The sequence below is a fragment of the Leguminivora glycinivorella genome, chromosome 14 (genome assembly GCF_023078275.1).
Source record: "Leguminivora glycinivorella isolate SPB_JAAS2020 chromosome 14, LegGlyc_1.1, whole genome shotgun sequence".
In the NCBI taxonomy this organism is placed as follows: Eukaryota; Metazoa; Arthropoda; class Insecta; order Lepidoptera; family Tortricidae; genus Leguminivora; species Leguminivora glycinivorella.
The window spans coordinates 4,810,655-4,832,898 of record NC_062984.1 but is presented as its reverse complement, the minus strand read 5'-3'; the positions used below and the strand labels follow the sequence as shown (position 1 = coordinate 4,832,898).

At 37.8% G+C, this 22,244-nt stretch overlaps 1 protein-coding gene across 1 annotated transcript; it reads right to left on the bottom strand.

The window, feature by feature from the left end:
• Positions 1-901: 901 nt before the first annotated feature.
• LOC125233165 (sulfide:quinone oxidoreductase, mitochondrial) lies at positions 902-22,186 on the bottom strand. The gene is made up of 16 exons (XM_048139052.1): positions 21,910-22,186; positions 20,421-20,526; positions 18,218-18,442; positions 17,387-17,587; positions 15,055-15,249; positions 14,421-14,622; positions 13,506-13,648; positions 13,440-13,452; positions 12,377-12,386; positions 9,422-9,527; positions 8,098-8,322; positions 4,200-4,400; positions 3,651-3,833; positions 2,812-3,010; positions 1,659-1,831; positions 902-1,243 (listed from the first exon to the last, which is right to left on the bottom strand). Exons 1-16 carry the CDS (start codon positions 22,002-22,004, stop codon positions 1,106-1,108), a joined length of 2,415 nt encoding a protein of 804 aa, XP_047995009.1. The 5' UTR covers positions 22,005-22,186; the 3' UTR covers positions 902-1,105.
• Positions 22,187-22,244: the final 58 nt, after the last annotated feature.

The window sequence follows — 22,244 nt, the reverse complement described above, 5'->3', positions numbered from 1 at the left end:
AAGACAATAGATTGAGTAGTTGTTTATCATCATACTGGGCTGCGAAATAGCATCCCTGCTCATAGCCAAAGCTCTATCCGGGGGTGTAATGATTATGTATGGTCATTGGTCAATATTGTCAGAAATTGTGGCTTTTTTCAGTTAGTAATCAGTATACATTTATTAGTGACCAATTGACCATGTAAAGTAAAAAAAAACTTACGGCCGTTCTTTGTTTCACTAAGACTAGTCTATAAATAAATAAGTCACTTAGTTTAAACAAAATAACTGTATGGACAATATTTATTTTTGTATAGATATTATTTGTATATATAGACAGTTAGTAGGCATAAATCTTAAGATTAGAATTAATTTATAAAGACATACCATTCCAATATAAAAATGGAATAAGCTAATCATCATCATTCTCCTGCCCTTATCCCAGTCACTTGGGGTCGGCGCAGCATGTCTTTCTCTTCCATACATCTCTGTCACTCGTCATCTCATCATTAACTTGTTTTAGTTCCATATCATGTCTCACACAGTCCATCCACCTCTTCTTCGGTTTTCCCCTCCCGTTACTTCCACCACCTTCCACATTCATTTGTAATACCTTTCTCGTCACATGCCTTTCATCCCTCCGCATTACATGTCCATACCATGCTAGTCGATTCGCTCTTACTTTTTCAACAATCGGTGCTACTTTCAGGCTTCCTCTGATATACTCATTCTTTATTTTATCCATTCTTGTCACGCCACACATCCATCTTAACATTCTCATCTCTGCTACGTGCAATCTCTTTTCATCCGTCACCTTTAGGGCCCAACACTCTGATCCATACATGACGACAGGTCTGATGACTGATTTATAAATTTTGCCCTTCAGTCGAAGAGGCATCCGGGCGTCACAAATGGTTGGAATAAGCTAATATAAAATGAAATTAAATAAAATGATTTTATGTTAAAAAAATAGAATAAGCTAATGAACACCAAAGTAATAAGATGTAATATTTATACTACCTACATTATTTTGAAGCAAATTACAATACTTTGAAACTTTTTGTAAGTAACTAGATTATGACAATATTTCTGACAAAATCAATAAAACTACATGAAAATATTGGTTTTATTTCTTCTTCCGAAATGGGTTATTCAATCTGGGTAATTTTCTGGGTCCGTTCCATTTTCCTTTGATAATCTTATTCCAATAGAGATACGGGAAATAGTCTCGTTTCAAGTAGTAAAACAGTTTTCGCTCTTTACTCTGAAACAATAAAGAACATACCAACGACTTAACCCATATATTATGTACCCAAAACATGTATTTTTCCCCTATTTTTTGAGGTGACCACCTTATTATCCTATCTATTTTAATGAGCAGTAGCGTGTTTTCAGCAGTGGGTCTAAAACGACCCTATGGGCATATATGGGTTCAGCAGAGTAAAATTTGTGTTGACCTATGCGAATTGGCGAATATGCGATTTATCGTAATCTGCACTATTAAGAGCTGCCTAGAGTACCTCGAACGGGTACAGTCTGTGCGGAGAGGTGTCGTGAAATATATGAGGTCCCAGCTATACCTATAACCGTTGTATTTGCCGAAAGCTGTCTATAGCATTTTAAGTAACGGTGAACAGTAAGGTATCGCACATCAGTTGCTTGATGTAGCAAACGTGTACCTGGTCAAACGGGAACGTCTCGCACGGCTCCTTATCGTAGCGGAACTCTGCCAGGATGCCGGTGCGGTATGACGTCATCATCGCGCAAGCGCCGTAGCCGTCGTATTTGGCGGCAGGCTCTCGGCCTTGCATGGTGGCCGATAGGTTTTGTTCTACCACGTGACTTTGGCGGGCTGGAAGAGAAATAAGAATGTATAATGTATTTGACAAAACATTTAAGTATTCGCATTTAATGTATCTTCAGACTGTTAGATCGCATACGTTTCATGAAAATCGGTCCACTAGGTCGCGGTCGGGGGTTTTTCAAAATTTTAATTTTGTGGTTAGGTTATTAGACTTTTAGATCGCATACGTAACGAGCATCCGTGGCAGTCTCAGGAGTCGTGACGTAGCGGATAAGCTGTCTTCGATGGTATGGTCATATACGCCGCAGACCGGTAGACTACGTCGGAAACAGATGCCTTAATCTCACTGTCCAAGGCCCTAAGTCACGCGGCCCCGGTAGGCCTAAGAAGCGCTGGTTGGACGTCGTGACAGCGGACATGCAAGAGAACAATCTCACACCTCAGGATGCGAAGACCGGGCGAAGTGGAGAAGACTGAGCAAGGCGGACCCTAGCGCTAGGCCGGGAAAACACTAGGTTGAAGAAGAAGAACAATGTGTCTTCGGACTTTAATTATGATTTAAATATTCCAGCCAGTATATATACATGAAGATAGCCAGTAACATGAATTGTAACTGAAGCAGTGGGTGATGGTATTGGTACTGTTGGTAGATGATCAGTGGACTATAATATAGCTAGTCCTTAACGGCCCAGCCACGACATTGCATGGTCTAAGCGCGACAGCGGTGAGCGGCAGCCATACGTGCATGCGAATGAAAAGTCCCATCGCTGTGTCTCGCTCCAATGTATGGCCGCCGCTCACCGCTGTCGCGCTTAGACCAATGTCGTGGCTGAGCCATAAAATGGACCAGTTGTATTAGTGCAATCTCCTAACCCATATACATTGCTGAACTGGCGATGCTGCAGGGTATATGGATCTACGTCAAGGCAGCCAGTATTATGAGTTGCGACTGAACTAGGCTAGTGAGTGATGGAAGATGATCAGTGGACTAGGTTGTCCTTAATGGACCAGTTGTTAGAGTAACTTACCCACAGCAGCAGCTGTCTTGCTGTTAGGCGTATTAGTGCAGTCTCCCAACCCGTATACATTGCTGAACTGGCGATGCTGCAGGGTATATGGATCTACATCAAGGTGGCCGGATTCGTCTGCGAGTTGGGACTGAGCCAGGGCGGTCGGTGGCGACATGGGAGGCGTCACGTGGAGGAAGTTGTATGGCAGCGTTATGGGCTGTGGAAGAAGAATTGAATTAAGTCAATATTACGGACACACCTCAGAGGCGCGTTCCTAGCACACAGTCTAAGCTCGTGTAGGGCGTAGGTGAACGTGTACTATGCTTCTATGAGTGAGATATGATAGGTCGACTGTTCGCGTTTTTGACAGGCGGTAACTGTTAGGTGTGGGCGGCACTTTCAGCGGGGAGCGGGAGTGGCCATACTGTACGATAGTACTCTTTATTATACTGTGGTTATACTAATATTTGGCAGCGATTTGATGTAAAACTTCTATGAAATTATAACGTTTAGTTAACACTTGTACCGGCGGAGCTGTCAAAATCAAAACTGCTTTGAGATTTGCTTGGTACGTAGGTACCAAGACTCAAGTGAGTAGTGAGGCTCACTTAGTCAAATGTCTGGGTCACTATTGAGGTTGATAATGCGGTTTGAATTTTACTTTAAACCCTACAAAATAAAGCATAAGGCACTGATTCCACCAAAAGCAAGTATTAAGCTATGAGCTATCGGCTATAAAAACGAACAAAAGACAGTCGCTCCTGTGTAGGTAAAAGAGACGCGATGATAGCGCGGGCGAGCTATAGTTTATAGTTCGTCGCCGAGCTATGAACTACAAAATGCTCGATGCTGCCTACCATTCCATACGCGTTCACAAACACAGCGTGCTTCGGCGTAACTTCCACCAACTCGCAGCAAGTGTTGACAGCCACGGCGCGCGCACTGGCTACGCGTTCCAGTGCTCTGGCGTACTTTGGGACGCCAAATATAGCGTCCGATCCAGTGTTGTAGGTTATGTTCAGAAGGTCACGGATTTTGTTCTGTAAAAACAGGATTTTTCTCATCTCTGTGTTTGAAAACTTAAAAGCAAGAGGAACAGCCTCGATGCGACCACTCAGTCAAAAGTGACCGTCTTATAACAAGATGAAGTTGACGAAGTCTTGTGGCAATGATTCTGAGAATATAGCTTAATGGTAGAGATAGATTTTGTCTTGGGACTAATTCCAATAAGGCTTAGTTACCCTTCGGGTTGGAAGGTCAGATGGCAGTTCGTAAAACTAGTGTAGGTAAATCTTGGAATTAGTTGTCAAAGCGGATCACAGGCTCCCATGAGCCACGGAAAATGCCGAGATAACGCAAGGAGGGTGATGGTAGAGATAGATTTTGTAACTGAGATGTTGACGAACCTTTCTAAAGTAGTCATCAGCAAGGTACATGATCTTCTGCGCCGCCCCAGAGCACTTGGCACCATCGGACGGAAACGTGAATATGGCATGACCACCGCGCGTACGCTGAATGGCTGCCCACGTCTTTTGGCAGTGCTCTGGGGAGTATATAGTGGTGACGCAGCTGCAGGGATCGTCTAGCGCTGCCTTTAGACCGTTTATCTGAAAACAGATCCATGTTAAAAAGAGAAGTTTACTACGAGTACTTAATAGGATAAATAAAATGAAGCAGAAGTCGTTGTATTAAGACTATCAAAGAGGCATATCCTACTTCTAATGTTTGTATTTCTGTCAAAAATACACAAAAAAGCTGAAGGAACTGTAAGTCGGTTAACTTCAAAATCTGATAAATCCTAATGAAACGTCAATTATAGTTCTTTGGTTTTTTGGCAGAACAATAATCATTTTACTTACACGGAAAAAAAATATTTTAACAATACTACCAGAACGTTTAGTAAAATAGATTTATCGTAACTGATACTACAATCTCGTAATAAAAACAACTGTATTGTTACGTTTACTATATTTTGAATTCAATATAACTAAGCAAACATTAATATGCACTAAACAGTTCTGTTTGAATTACATATACGAGAACTCTAGTTTTATTTACAACTAATAGAATAAAGGTTACGATAATTCTATTAACAAGAAGCTTCTTGTAATGCCAAAAAAATAAAAATTATCTTTACAATCTTAATCTTAGCGGTTACTATCACAGTATACTTCCTGTAACTTTTTTATACGTTGCCATTACTTTGTAGTTCTCGTAAAGAAATAAAAAGAATATTCTTGTAATGTAAACTCAACGAAGAGTTATATTTAAAAATATTAAGTTTGTATAAATATGTACGCATCGCTGTCAACTCTATTATTTGTATCGTAGCGAATGCCATCGAAGTATAGTTGATATGACTGTTTTATAAGTTGGTATTACTTTGCAGCTCTTGTAAATAATGACAATAATATTCTCGTAATGTATACTGGTGAACAAATAGTTCTGTTGAAAAAGTATTTAGTTAGTATTAATATGTGTTTCGTTTTTGTAACGAAACGCCATGTTTAAGTACCATTGTATATCTTAGTGAATGCTATAGCAGTATAGTTGATTTTACTTTGCGCCTCTTGTAAAAATAACAATGATATTCTCGTAATATACACCGAAAAATAATTGTTATAACAAAAATATTGTCCGCATAAATAAATGTTTTGCTTGTGTAACGAAACGCAATGTTTTGCGGCGTGGTCGGCGGCCATTTACGTGTCATGAGAGATCACGCGTGGACGCGGATCGCAATAGGTTATATTATTTATCGTTAAACGTACTCACTACGTATTATCCATTCGTTTGGTAGTTTCCATTTTAGGAAATGGATGAAGAGGTGCAAAAACTCTTGCAAGGATGGGAGATGGCAGAGTTGGCAAAAGCAGGTGAGTCACATACCGTACATCATGTAGAACTTAGTAGATAATTAGAATGTTGAGTAAAAAGGCATTTAATGCTGTATTCATTTTACATTGCATACAAATTCATACGACATTACGTGGGCAAAATCTAAATATTGAACTAATAAGGACTGTCCACGATAAAAAGTGGTCATACATAACATGATAAATCTTTCTTCCTGAATGCACATTTTGAAGCAATATTATATTTTGATAAATCTGTATACATAAAACTATATAATAATTAAAGCTATTCCTTATAATGCTTTAGTGTGTCTGAGGTTTCGCCGAATGTATACCATCAAGCATTTCATTTCTTGTACAGTGTTTTTTAACAAACTTCACACGCTTCCTGGCACAATTTTATAAATACTTATATTTTTATAAGCTGTTTTACTCACATTAGAATGACATCTTAGCAGACAAAAAAATACTTTTTGAAACTCATTTCGACTTTTGGTAGTCAGGAAGACTTTCTACTCCAAGCACTGACAGTTGTTTTTGTATGGAGAGCCAAAAAGTGTCAAAAATTCGAATTCAGCAAAGTTAGAAAATCTCAGTACTTTCTTAATCTGATTACAATCATAAAAATTATTACTATCGTAAAATCAGTATGTAATAGGGTATATTTTGGCTATTATAATTAAACATTAAAAAAATATTTTTGTCATTAAAACTGTTGTACTTAAAGACTGCAAGAAGACACTGTACAAAAAAATATTATTATCATGAGATACATACTGCTAAAATTCATAGGCCACCTAAAGTTTATAATTTGTTTGTATTTTTATAATGTAGTTTAATATCTACAAATTATTTGACAAACATGCTGCTTATAAATTCTCATTATTCTCAAGATTTACCATGTTATATATGACCACTTTTTATCGTGGACAGTCTTTATATATATCTGAAGTGGACGTAGAATATTACTTAATGTAAAATTTATTCATAGAAATTTTAATGTCTTTTTCAGATGATTTACAATGGTTGCAAGTTTCCTGTGACCCATGCCATACTGTGGAACAAAAGTGGAAAAATTCTGCAAAATATAAATTTTGGACGAAATGAAGGACGGTTCTATTAACACTGACGAATACTTATAGGAACAAAGTCTTGCACTAAGGATCGTTGAAATATATTTTTTAACAAATTATATAATTATTTTATTTACTTTCAGATTCACCAATTTTCACCGCTCATAGCATCCATTCCATATGCTGGGTGACCCAGGTTTCCGGATCCCAGTTTCAACTCTAGGCTTCTGTCTCTTGGAACTGGTCCTAGCAACCTGCATTTTTATCGGTAGGTACCTATGAATTTGTCTGTGCACTGTATAGACAACTAACATTTCTTGTAAATGTAAGAAAAGGTTTGTTGTCTATACAAGGTGGTACAGTAGGATTAAAGGCTGAGCCACGCCAGATACGTGTACGTAGACGTGCGCGTAGCGTACGCGGTGTAAATGACGAATCCTCATTAGAGATTACACCGCTTGTGTGACATGTTTCCCGTGTGTGTCTAGCGGTGTATCATCTCTTTTGAAGATTCGTACTTTACAGCGCGCACGCCACGCACACGTCTACGTACACGTATCTGGCGTGGCTCGGCCTTTAATCCTACTGAACCACCTTGTATAGACAACAAACCTTTTTTTACATTTACAAGAAATGTTAGTTGTCTATACAGTGCACAGACAAATTCATAGGTACCGATAAAAATATAACACGTTAATGCAATTGTATATTTATTAGAGAGTACCATAAATGCAGTTGCTGTAACTAACTTTCTTGTTCTATCAACCATTTAATGAAGTTTACATAAATGAAGAGAATGTAATATATATCAGATGACTTGTATTCTTAACGATACCTATTATTGGCCTAACTAAAGTTTTATAACCTTTACAAGAATTTCTTGTGGAGTTTACATTATTTTGTTTATTTAGACACTCCATTTGTTATAAATACTGAATAATCTAGTAATACACACAATTTGACTGTGTGACCCTTACAATATTTTTATTTTATGATACGTAATGTATATATTACCTTTACAAGAATATATTGTCAAGGTCACATTTCATTTATTAAGCTCTGCAAGAAAATATTTGTACGGTCCACGTGTTATGATTACTAAATATTCTAGTAATACACGCTATTTTAATGTGTAGCAATTACAAGATAACTAGTTCACTAAGCTCAACGCATTTAAACAGACTAGTTTAGTTATTTATACTATGTGAACAATTGTCCCAGAATTTACTAGATTTTCTCGTTCAGATTACACTATTCAGGTATCATGGACGAGACTTTTTTCTCCGTGTACCTGAGAACTGCACTCAAATTTGAAATAGGAGCTGATACCCCATACAGAATGCAGTTCTCCTATAGATTTCGGTTGGATATCTTACCTTATAATAGTCATTAATAAGCCCCATAGCAACGACGAGGTACTCATAATAGATCTCGTCCCCACCATGCGTATGGACAACATTGCTGCACGGCTCGAAACACTGCGCGTGGTCTTTGATGCAACATACGCCGGGTGGCAGCACTGAGCGCAGAGGCTTCTTGCTTTGGTCGATCTCCTTGATGCCAGCCGCCACCAGGGGGAATAGCGGTTGGTAGTAGTGGAACTGGTATTATAAAGAAAACTTAATTTAATTCGTAGGAATCGTAGGTAAATTAGGCATATCGTCAGCAGCTAAGAGTAGGTCAAGTCACAAACTCACGGTATCTTTCACTTTCACTAACAGATTAATAATGGCGCACTACGTCAGAGACCGAACGCTATCTACAACCGAGGGCTTGTATGACGACAACCCGCTAGGCGGGTTGTCCGGCATCTGAGCAGGGGCGGCTCACTCTGCGATTCTATCGCCGCGCTACAAGTACATGCTGGCGGCCGCGAGTTCGCGGCCTAATCAGGGGTGGCGCGCGTTCTCACGGAACGCACGTTCGCACTTTCTATTGTTACTTTACGTCGCGAGTTTTTTTAAAGTTTTATATGCGATTTCCGCGTGTGAATGTCTAATGGCGCTTAGTTAAATAGACATCATGAATAAAATAGGACATCTTACACAGATCTACTATTGATTAAGTCCCACGGAAAAGTGTAATAAGGCTTGTGTTGTGATGTTGGGATTTAAACAAAAATATGTAAATACTAGATATAGAGGTATATAACTAGAAAGTACCCAAGACTGGAATATAATAGCATAACATTTCACCTGAGTATTGATTCGTTTTAATCCATAGGCAACCCTATCGTCCGACGCTGCGCATGTGCGGCTCGTTTCTTTGTTAGAATTTTGTAGGCATTTAAAAGGCGGCATTTCGTGAACATCAAAGCAGTGGGCCTTCTGTACTTGTACTATTATATATTCTGTGATCTGAGCAAAGTTCACGAGTGCCTACCAGGCGGGTTCTGGTTGGCGAAGGTGTTAAAAAGCCTCACTAGTGAGAAATACGCAATTAGAATTGCGAACCCGAATTCTACTGAAGCTATAGTCAATAGAGCCGCATCGTACTCAAGAAGAATTAGCTAAGGGGTCATCCATATACTTATTGTGAAATTCAAAACCTGTACATTTTAAATCCCTCTCTCCCTTGTTACGCTTTTCCTGATTTATATAAATAACACGTCATTGTCACGAAAAACAAACTACGTGAAAAAGGATGCAGAGCATACAGACTGGGATGGCAAATAAATTGAATAAGTAGTTATGTACTTACTTCTGCTGGGTCTATAACACAAATTTCATTGCTTTTCAGTTTGTTAGCGAACCTCCATGCGATACTGCAGCCGCCCGTTCCTCCCCCTACTATTAGCAATTTACACCTAAAAACAACGTAGGTAAAGTAGGAAAAATGAAAAATTATAGCATTTACACCTTAAAAACGTGCCGCTAAGATAATAAAATAGTAGGAGCTGATGAAAATAATGCTGCCTTTCTTTGTCTGGTAGTGAATGCACTACCAGACAAAAAAATGGCGCACGACGTCAGAAAATTTATAACCGCCCGCTTGTATGGCGAGAACCCGCCTAATAGCGGGTTCTCCGGTGTCTGAGCAAAGATCACGAGTGCCCACTAGGCGGATCCTTGGTTGCGAAAGTGTCGGGTAATGTGGATAAAAAGGTGTAGGTATTTGATACTTAAGTTTAGTAGCAATCTAAATCGGACAACAGGATAGGAAGCTTATAATATGTAATTATTGACACTGAGTCATTATTGATACTCACTTGTATTTGTTATTGCTGCTTGAGGCAAACCTGTTATGCAACCGTGACGTCACATGTCGGTAAATATTTAGTTTGTTTAGAACGATGGCCATTTGTGTACATCAGCAATTATTATTTGTATTAAGTCATTGTTGATTCTTGTTGGTGGAATTTTGACGGTGAAGCCAACTAGATTCAGGAACATGTTGCTAATTATGATGAAGTATAGAAAGGTTGCATACTAAGTAAACGCAGTTCCCAAACTCAATATTTTTTTGTAGATATATCTACTTAAAAATTACAAATGTTTGTAGGTAGGTAATTGGCCTTTTTATTTGTGGTATTAATCGACCGTGTTTTGTTTTGATGATCAAAAGATCTAAGATATCCGACCCGGCCTTCAACTCCTTCAAGAAATACAAAAGTCGCAAGAGGTTGTCTAAAAAAACTCGTCGGTGTCAATAACTGAGGTCGTAAAATAGTGTTAATCCTAAAATAGGTACCTACACTTTAAAATGAAACGATACGTTTTAAGTAAAAAATATTTTATTAGAGCATCTGATTATTTACATAACAGTCAAAATAGCACTTAAAATTTATAAGTATCCTACATTGTAAATATAATATATTGTGTTATAATTTATTAGTTTGTGATATAACAATTAAATATGAGTATGGTTAATCTCCAAAATCAATAGTTTAGTCTTCTCTCAAGTACCTATGCAACAATCAAATAGGTAATAACAAAATAACGTAACTAAATAAAGTATACCTCGATTAGGCATTTTTCAAAATAAAAATATAAAAAAATGGTAAAATTGACCAAAAAATATTGGCAAAAATAATTTAGGAAATATGTATAATTATGATTTGTAGCAAATACATATCTAATAAATGAGTTAAATTATTTATTTATTAAATTAAAATGGCAACGTTAGTTATTTCCGTGAAAATGCCGACATCTTAATAACTATTCTCGTTTTAATCTTTAACTCACTCTAATAACTTAAAATAAATCCGATATATACATACTAAATCATGTATTTTCAATCATTTGAGCTCTTCTAAAAACATAACATTATGCCAATAATTTCTTTTTACTTTGTTAAGAAGTTTTAAATGCACTTAATCCATTGAAATCATATATTCAGTCTTGCATCAAATGAGATATGTAGTTTTAATTTGTGGTACAGATTGTTGGATATGCCACATGTAAGTTTGCCACCTCGAAAGCCCATGGGGTCCTTATTAAATACTTGAGAATCAATAAAAATTTTCAGTGGTTTTAATTTTTCTCAACAAAGAACATGGCAAAAGTCACTATACACATTTTAAAGTTAAAGTAGACAAAATTTATATTTAAATGAGACTATTCTTTCATAGCGACTTTTGCAATTTAAAAAGTTATTGTAGCCAAAATTCAACAAAAATCAAAAAAAGTTCTAAAAATTTATGGATTTCCATAAATTTAATTATGACCCCATGGGCTTTCGAAGTGGAAAACTTGGATTTGATTTGACATTACTATTTAATCTCTGACAGTAATATAATACAAATTAGATCTCCCTCATTTGATGCAAAGCGACAGCCCTTAACACATTCAATGACAGGCAAAAAATGGCGCACTATGTCAGAAACCGGTCGTAATTGGTGAGGTTGATGAGAACCCGCCCAGCAGGTTGTCCGGCATCTGTGCAAAGTTTACGATTGCCTACCAGACGGGTTCTTGGTGTCGAACGTATTAATTGATACGATTTCAATGGATCATAACGTTAATTACACTTGGCTTCTGCAGCAGTTCTCATTTTAAGAACTCTGTAAGCTTTTCATAATGGCCATTAAATAAACTGTGCCAAAATGGTGCTAAACACGAAAATTGAAATCATTAGCACGTTTAATAAGCTTCCTAACCTCTTCACCAATAACCATTAAAAACTTAATACATTTCTGTCTAAAAAATATCATTAAAAAAACCACACCGTCTTTCAAAACTTTAGGGTGTCAAAATGGACAAAATGTCAAGACGCTTGCTAGAGAGTATGACAAGAACTTTGCCCTAAAACTATGAATATGTTACGGACCTCCATAATAGATGCCATTAAACGTAACAGTTTGGCAAGTTAATTCATGTACAAAATTAGTTTAAGTTGTTTTTTTTTTCAAAAAAAAAAAAAAAAAAAAAAAAAAAAAAAGATAGGTATGTACGCCACTGACGTATCGCGTACCAAAATTGAGCCTTAAAACCAGTGACACAACTAAATTGCGCTTACGTTACCTTCTCTTACCGACGTTAAGGTAAACGTCCTAACACTCTACACTTGTAACAATGTCGAGCATTGGGACACCTTACTTGGCGAACGGGTTGACGATCTTCCTAACGGCCTCTGGGCCGTGGTAGTAGCCCTTCAGCATGAGGTTCCAGTAGAGGAACGGGAAGAGGTGACGCTTCATTTGGTACGCTATCCGGCTTTCCGTTGCCTGTGGGGTGGAAAACAAAGGTTAACTCATTCACTACACTACAAGACAAAACATGGCCCACTATGTCAGAAACCGGTCGCGATTTATAACCGCCCGCTTGTGTGGTGAGAACACGCCCAGCGGGTTCTCCGGTATCTGAGCAAAGAACACGCGCCCAGCGGGTTATCCGGTATCTGAGCAAAGAACACGCCCAGCGGGTTCTCCGGTATCTGAGCAAAGAACACGCCCGGCGGGTTATCCGGTATCTGAGCAAAGAACACGCCCAGAGGGTTATCCGGTATCTGAGCAAAGAACACGCCCAGCGGGTTATCCGGTATCTGAGCAAAGAACAGGCCCAGCGGGTTCTCCGGTATCTGAGCAAAGAACACGCCCAGCGGGTTCTCCGGTATCTGAGCAAAGAACACGCCCAGCGGGTTCTCCGGTATCTGAGCAAAGAACACGCCCAGCGGGTTATCCTGTATCTGAGCAAAGTTCTCGAGTGCCCACCAGGCGGGTTCTTGGAAGCAAAAGTGTTATGAGAAGAACAATATCGATGGCTGTGTGCCTTAACTACGTACCGTCTACCAATTTCAATCACAGGCCACTCTAGGACCCTGTCCTATTGACACCGTGCTGTATTTGTCAGAAGTCACTTGAGTCACTTCGACGTACTGTGAAAAGGTTTTGTGGCCTAAAATTCAAATTGGTTTATTGTACCTTCACAATGTGTTATTCAATTTATAACCGATCTCTAATTAACGAAAACATAAATATGACACGCAAAAGGAAATTAAACTACCTAAAAATTAATACAGATTAATTTTAGGTACGCGTTTTTGTTAAAAAAAAACTACAATGAACAAATACTAACCAAATATTACCCGACAATAAAATATAAATCAAATATGAAAACAAAAATTCAAAATTACGTAAATTATAAATAAACAATGGGAATAATATTACTCTTGATACTTATATAAGTATCAAGAGTATACTTAGACAGTACTTCAACATACCTCTATATTTTCTCCGAAATAAAGTTACAATACCACCTATACTTACTAGTTTACTCACTACCTCTAGGCAGCTACCCAATTGTCAACTTACTACCTGGTTGAACGGCATGGTCTCATGCACAACGCCGTCGTACAAGAACTCAGCCAGTATGCAGGTGTTGTATGACGTCACCAGCGGGCAGGCGCCATACCCGTCGTACTTCTTCTTTGGGTTGTCTTTCGCCATCGTTGATAAGAGGTTGTGCTCAAGGACGTAGCACTGTTTCGCTAGAATTAAGGAACATTCCATTTACACAGTGTTTTATAAGATTTCCGTATAGCCGGATACATGTAACTAGCAGCAGCAGTTTTGCCATTTGGTGTATAATGCAGTCTTTTATCTCATTCATGTAAGAGAACTTGGGTTGGACAACTGGTGTGTTGTAGTCTGAACATGTTGTCTAAAAAGTCGCTTTGCCTATTTTTGACCAACTGTTTCAATTGTTTAGAATACAGGCCCTGCTACTGAACCTTGAGGTACTCCATGCTTTAAGTTCAAGAAGCTTCAAAGTCTTCTCAGCTATATCAAGTAGTAAGAAGTGTTGCAACGCCTATACTGTACAAGAGTCAAAGTAGATATAGAAAGTAGTAATATTTGCTATGGTTCACTAATCACTATCAAAAGCCTCTTCGATGTCTAAGACTTCTATCACAGCAGCAGTTTTGCTATTCGGCGAGTTAGTACAGTCTCCAATGCCGTACATGTTGGGGAACTTGGTGTATTGTAGAGTGAACTTGTCGACTACTAGGTAGCCGCTTGGCTTTGGTAAACTGTATGTATTATGTAGATCACGGGCACCAATACTGTACCTTGAGGTACTCTATGATTTATTTTCAAAAAGATTAGAAGTCTTCTCAGCTTAATCAAGCAGTAACATTGTAAAACAGCTATACTTGACAAAAAATAAAGTAGCTATGGACCAGATTCATGTGTATCCAGCAAAGTAGTCACATATGCCGTTTTACACTACCAAAAGCCTCTTGAATGTCTAAGACTTACCTATCGCAGCAGCAGTTTTGCTATTCGGCGTGTTAGTACAGTCTCCAATGCCGTACATGTTGGGGAACTTGGTGTGTTGTAGAGTGAACTTGTCGACTGTTAAGAAGCCGCTGTCGTCGGTGAGGTCCTTGTTGCATTGGAGGAATTCCGGCGTCTTCATTGGGGGTGTGACGTGAATCATGTCGTAGCGTTGGACGAATGTCTGGCGAAATAAAAATATATGTTTGGTAATTTTTACTGCTAATATGAAGTTGCAATAAGGTTGTATTGTAATAGTAGAAATAATCTGAGATGCCTATAAGTTTAACAAGTGAAATAAATCGCGATGTAAGTACACGTACAGTTTTACCATACATTTTTTGATAACCTATTGACAACCAAAGTTACCGCATTACGCACGGAGCCGTACCGTGCCATGGACATTATGTTCATTAGGTATCATTCTGTCCAATCTTTATTCGAAGCACGAATTTGATGTAAACCGTACAGGCGTGGAAGTTTTACAAAATCAGTGAATCTTTAGTCGTCAGAATAATGTAAGTTCTCCTTACTAACTTACGTACTAGTAACTTCCGGTCTTACAGATCCTTCTTACGCACATATTTTAATATCACTAATAAATAAAAGGCCATACCTTACTCTTATCCTTTGTGCTGAAAAATACTCCTTCCTTCTTGTCTACATTCAGCTCTTTCAGTACCGTGGTGTAGTTGACCTTGATGTTTTTCCGTTCCACCACCTTCAGAAGGACTTCGGCGTATTTCTTCACGCCAAATATGACGGGTAAGCATGTGTTGTATGATATGTTCGTTTTTGATCGGACGTTGGACTAAAAAAAGAGAATATGTTTTTTATTCAATTTTAACAAACAATACATGTAATTGACATGTTTTAGAGTCGGTTGCACCAAACCGTCTGTCACCGTCACCGAGTTTATAAATAGTGTTCGCAATTTTTTTTCGATGGGAATTTCCACAGACTTCTTTTGGGTGACGATTTGATGTGTCGTTAACTGTGGTTGACGCAACTGGCCCTTCGGGTAGGTATTCCGTACTATACATGTCTATACTGAAATTAATGTTTAAGTGTTGTTCTTTGCAATCATTTACAAAAACCTGTCAGTTAACAATGTTAACATTGACGAGGATAGAGCCATACCAAGCTATGTTGGCAGCGATTTTGACAGCTTCGAAGGTGCGAATGTTATTTTAAAAATCAAATTTCTATGAAATCATTTCGTTTAACTGTCTCCTGCGCTATCGAAATCAATGTTTTTACTAAAATGCTGCTTTTATAATATTAATAACATATTTAAAGACCATACCTAGTTCTATATGTATATTAATTTGACATTGTATTTTAATTTTTTTTTCTTCTCTTTTTGACTATATATCTCACTTGACTTATTGAATGTTCTGTAATTTTATTTTTTGTTATTCTCATTAGGCCTGAGTGACCAGCGGTCACATTGACTTTAAATAGATAGGTACTTACTTAGTATTCAAAATCACGTAATGCAAAATACCACCTGTGTGTACCGGCCGTTCAAACCCAACATCATTGTATTATCGCAAAATATTTACGTGTTATTTTACAACAATAGTGATTGTTGAAGTTTGCAAACAATGGTTAATAGTTTCGCCTTATTGGATAATAGATCATTTCAGCATATCAACATCTATTGACAATAGTATTCCTCAAAGAAGTTTGGTTTTTTATTTTCAGATTTATTCAATAAATATTGTTAATCCTAGTAACAGACCCATTTCGACATAACTTTTTATACAAAGACTATATTATGTGCAAACTCTTTTCTTACTGGCAACATACATTCTTTGAACAGAAAAATGCCACCTTGCTCCCTCCTAACAGGGAAGAAAAGTCTCCGAATGGGTGATGTAAAAAAATACGATAAATTGCAAGATTTCTATGCACATTCCCTAAAACTGGAGTTTTGCTGTGCTGTGCACAAACTACCTAAGCCCCATCTTTTTTCAATTTCTATACGTAGAAGAAAAAAAGTTATCTCCGTGAAAACAATGTATGAGTAGGTCTACAGGTATACATGTCCGTAACGGGATTATGGGATGCATTGATTACAATGATAGTAAAAAGCCGATTACTTAATTAATCACTGTTGTTATCACTTCTCCAGTTGATTAACTTCACACTGCAAAACGAACCGAAAAGAAAACGTTTTTAATGAACTGAAAGTTTATCAAACAATTCACTTAGCTATATTACCAATACGTTACTTTGTCATTTACAAAGTTGTCAAATTCTTAAAGCCACACGGGTAATGTCAATAATCATTTTAAGTATACTTATGTGACATTATCAAGATATAACTTGTCATTCATCATCCTCCTTGCGTTATCCCGGCATTTGCCACGGCTCATGGAGCCTGGGGTCCGCTTTGACAACTAATCCCAAGATTTGGCGTAGGCACTAGTTTTTACGAGACTGCCATATGACCTTCCAACCCGAAGGGTAAACTAGACCTTATTGGAATTAGTCCGGTTTCCTCACGATGTTTTCCTTCACCGAAAAGCGACTGGCAAATTATATGAAATGACATTTCGCACATAAATTTCGAAAAACTCATTGGTGCGAGCCGGGGATCGAACCCGGAACGAAAGTCGCACGTACTTACCGCTAGGCTACCAGCGCAAGAAATAACTTGTAATTGACGTTTTATTTTATACAATATTGACCGATTTGTAAATGGATCTTAGCGGAGTGCCTCAAGGAACTGTTATAGGTCCGCTATTATACAAGATTTACCTTGATAAAACAGGAGTCCGCCAGGTACGCGATCTTCTGAGGCGCCCCCTGACATTTAAATAGTACGTAAATATTCTTTTTAAACGCCTTCAAGTCACTCCTCGTCTTCTCGCAGTAATGATATGTCATCGGAGTACCTTAGTTAGGGAGCTATCATAGGACCGCTATTATACACAACTTACCTTGTTAAACCAGGAATCCGCCAGATACGCGATTTTCTGTGGCGCTCCGGGACATTTTATAGGTGTGTCTGGATAAGTGAATATCGCCTCGCCCCCTTTGAACGCCTTCAAGTCACGCCATGTCTTCTCACAGTAATCCGCGGAGAATATCGTGGAGACGCCACTGTCTTTACGCTTTAGGGCTTCGCTAAAGCCCGGAATCTGTGAAAGATTTTTTATTTTATTTAAACGCGAATATAAATATGACGACCTTCAGTAGTTTAACCTGAAATAGGTATCATACACAAAATAAAAACGACCCAGCCTACTGGTGGCCGAATCGGAGAACAGGTCTTTAGCTAACGCACTGCAAATAAAATAACCATAAGTAGTCAATCCCTGGAACCAGGTTCAAATTTAGAAGCTTGTTATAATTCCGTTTATTTGTAATAAATTGCTTTGCTTTCCATGCATTACATTTTTTCTTGTTGTTTGCAATCCTGAGGAAAAGTTATTTACATTTCGTGACTTTTGAGGTCCTCACTACGCTCAAGATTCTCAATTAGAATCACCCGCTACGCTTGTGATTTTGATTTAATCAATATTATAGAATTTTTCGCTATCTCGGGACTCAAATTTGTCATTTCATGCAAATATCAACTTTGCTCTCTTGTTGCACAAATAAGTATTGTGGGCTCGCCTACACAGAACGCCGGTCTTTTTCGTGACAACGTATTTATTAGCCAGTGTAGTAGTGTGCTAGTTTATTTAATAGTCAGTACGATTAGCGCCTTCCCTTAGCGCCAAGACTTCAATTCTACATCTACTAGTTATATTTCTAATGTGACTAACCTTGTCATAATCATTCAGCAGCCCGACAGCGACCACAATATACTCATACTTGATCTGGTCGCCGCTCTTCGTGGTGACCTGCTGGCCTTTAGGGTCGACGCATACTGCTGAGTCGCGGAGCCATTTCGCGCCGGTCGGGAGAACGCTGGACGCGCTTCGCCGAGTGCTGGCGAGGCTCGTGATACCGGCGCCTACTAATGTCCAGAGCGGTTGGTAGTAGTGGTCCTAAATGAAATAAATTTAAAAAATAATACTTTTAACTTGTAACGGTTAACAATGTTCAAAACGATTGCAAGTTTAAAATTGATAGCATAAGTATTTCTCGAGATATTTAGCAATGTAACAGACAGCTGACAGACAGACAGGCAGACGGACAGAGTCGCACCATAAGGGTTCCTTTTGTAACTTTTTGACGACCTACCCCAAATAAACGGCGAGTCCCGCACACATCGTGCGTAACAGCATTCCCACTCCGTCAAAAAAGAGTTCCTTGAAGGGGTAGGGTAGGTGTATAGGTCTAATAGGTATATACATACATACACCCTGTTTTTTATTGAATTCCGTTAACTTTAAGGGAAGGTTCTTTAGATCAAATACAATTAATTTCTCTAAGAAACTATCGTCTTAACTCTTACTCGAGTTATTAAAAAAATAAAGATAATTACTGAACACGTGTGTGACAGCCTTTATCAATTCCTAATGTTATTTGTTTTGACATGTGCCGTCAATCACTTGATACTAACTTGAATGTTATTCTTAAGGGTCTCTCACACAAATAAATTCATTTATTATGTATGAAAATGATGATTTTTTTTTGCGAATTTAACTAAAAGTGATATACAGGGTGGTTCCTGATAATGAACTAAATGAACCTAGCTACGTGTCGAATTTAACGGAAAACAAAAAAAACACGGTGTATACCTAAAGTTTGGTTTGTCAAGTGTTATCGATTTATTAACGAATCATTGTTAATCAAAAGGCCTTGAAACAGAAGTATCTGTTGTCACAACATGGGTTTATCTTTATTTATAGTTAACCATTGTTTATTCTTTATACCTACATTGACCTGTATATAAGTAATGAAATGAAAATGAAAATGAAATATTTATTTTTCAAGTAGGCATATTACAATGCGCATATGAACGTCAAATAAAGCTACGCCGGCTCTAACCCTACGCCTCAGCCTCGAGAAGATTTCAGTCCCCCCTCAGTTGGGAGGGGGGTATCCACTATGGGACCGGCAAGAAACTCGGCGGGCAACTTCTTTTCAAAACATTACATCTTATAATTAACATGCATTAAATAACAACATACAATTTACAATTAGTACTTAACAGATAAGTTTATTTGCAATGATTGCAATACTGTTTAACTTCTTTTACTTATTGTGTGTACTAACCAAGCTGGTTTAGTCATATTTGACTTTTTATTTATTTATTTCAAAGACGATAAATCGATCGTACATAGATAAAGGTAGAAGAAATAATAAAATTAGACATAAAACCGGTTACATCTAGTTTTACAGTTTACTTTTGATGTAAACAATAATGATATGTAATGAGATCATAAAAACAATACCCAATATCATGATTGTAAATTAAATAAGTATGTTTTTAATGCATGCTTACAGAATTTACTTATTTTTGTAACCCTTTCAACTCTTATCGCGCCTACACATTTTGCTGATTTTATTATTAGAGTTATTGTTCCAGTTAAGGACTACACAAATTCGTCATTATTTTATTTTTATTTTTATTTCAAATACGTTACACAGTATGACAGTAAAAACCAAAGCACAGAGTAACTAAAATACATAAAAGCCTAACAAATAAACACAGCAAAGTGAGAAAAAATCAACACATCACAAATTATCTAAATTTAGGTGACAACGTAACGTCGAGGCTACGTTGCGTCGTCTGTCCGGGCGTAGAATTCGGCAGGTTGCCCCGGAACTGTCGAAAGACTACACCCTTCGGCCAGAAGTCTGCACTCGCGATGGTGTCCTGCAGCGGCCGCGGCACGCGCACAACAAACGAGCTGAAGTGCACATAGTGACGCGACTGCAGCTGTTGCACCTCAGCGTGAAGCCAGTCTTCTGGCGAACGTACTCCACCACTTCGTCGGCCACGGCGGAGTAATGCAGGCGAGACACGTATACATTATAATCTTAACAAATAATTTTGACTGTGTTATGAAAACTTACGCAACTTGGCTCCAGCACAATGACGGCATCCTTCCCGAGCCTCCGAGCGAACTTGGCTGCGATAGTGCAGCCCCCGGTACCACCTCCCACCACTAACAATTTACACCTGCAACAAATAAACACAGAGTGAGAATTTATTTTAATACATAAAATATAAAGATTGTCACAAATAGACAGTTTTTCAAATATCTTTATCAAAATGCTTATTGGCAAACTCAAGCTTTGGTTTGAAGAAAATCACTTCAGAAAAAGAAAGGGCTTCTCAAAAAACTTTAGGACCTTTAGGAGACCTTAGGCAAAAAATATAGAAGTTGTAAAATAGTTGGCCAATTTGGTCACCATAAAATTCTTGAGATTGGAGAATATCCTATATTTAGCTTAATTCTCTTTTAAAAACATACATGGAGGGTTTTAAAGCATTACATAGATAGTTGATAAAATGATTAATTAGATGGCAGCACAAATCGTAGTGCACTTTAAATAGGTTGCTACTCGCCATAGACCCCTGGCATATGACATAACTCATAGAATAACAAAAGGAACAGCTTAGCAATGCATAAATGTTATCACTTATCAGTAACACACATGATGTCATAAATACACTGCACACATTATAATTATTTATTCTACTGAGTGATGACTCACAGCTGCTTCAGTGGGATCCCCTTGGAATTCAATAGAGGCCCATGAATTAAAGACTTAATTGATATAAAATTTAAATACAAATTTGAATTAAGTATAATACTCATTCCCTGCCTGTCAGAGAGTCGAGAGATTTAGTTGACTGACATGCCGATGACAAATCTTTTTGCTGTGGTGGTGAAGAACTTTTTAATGACCCAGCTGCTGTGTCATCAGCACAGGAACGGTTAAGTTAGTGGTCAACATTTAAGATGGGAGAAGACAGCATAATGTGGATTGGCAAAATGTGAAAAGACTATGAACAGCGCATGGGCTTAATAATAATAAAAATACTTTATTGCACTCAAAACATAAGATACAGTAAAATACAGGCGGGGCTTAGTAGGTTGATGCAGCAAATGTAAGTAAGTACCACATATATCTCAAATATATCAATGGAAAACTAGAAACTAATGAAACCATAATCTACCTGATTGATATAATGTCATATTATTCTCATTTGTTTATATCACTGTTTGTGTTCTCAATAAATAAATTAAAAAAATCAAATCAACTGATGTAAGCGTTTTATGATCATTTTGTAATAATTGAATTTTATCTACAAGAGATTACTGAAACCACAATGTGCAGAAATTCAATAGCAAATCAAAATTATGATGAATGTTTAGTTGTTACACAATGGTAGTAAAAACAATAACATTCAAGCAAGTGTTACTAGGCAGTCATAAACATCAGTGAATATAATAAAATGTCAACTGTACAACAGTGATAATACCTGTCTACTTCTTAACCAATATGATAACATTCTTAAAACAAGTTTATGCAATATTTAATAACTTTTACTTACGAATGAGTAGCATTATCGGGCACCGTAACAGAGAATGACCTGTGCCATCCAGAGTTTAAACATTTTGACCGCAACGTACGAGTTACGCTATTCATTTTAGGGCGCACACACAGAATACAAAACCAACAGTTTCGCTAAACTACTTTCCAATTTGAAAGTCCAAATGACCGCGACGAACGGCGAGCGGTTGGGAAGTAACCTGCCACCTTTTTCGCAGTTTCTATATCGTGTTTTGGTATTGTGCGTACCGGAGAAATCAGCTGTAGAAATGAGAGAAAATAATAATATCGGTGTAACTGTCAATGTCAATGTCAACTGTGACGACAGTCTGTGTC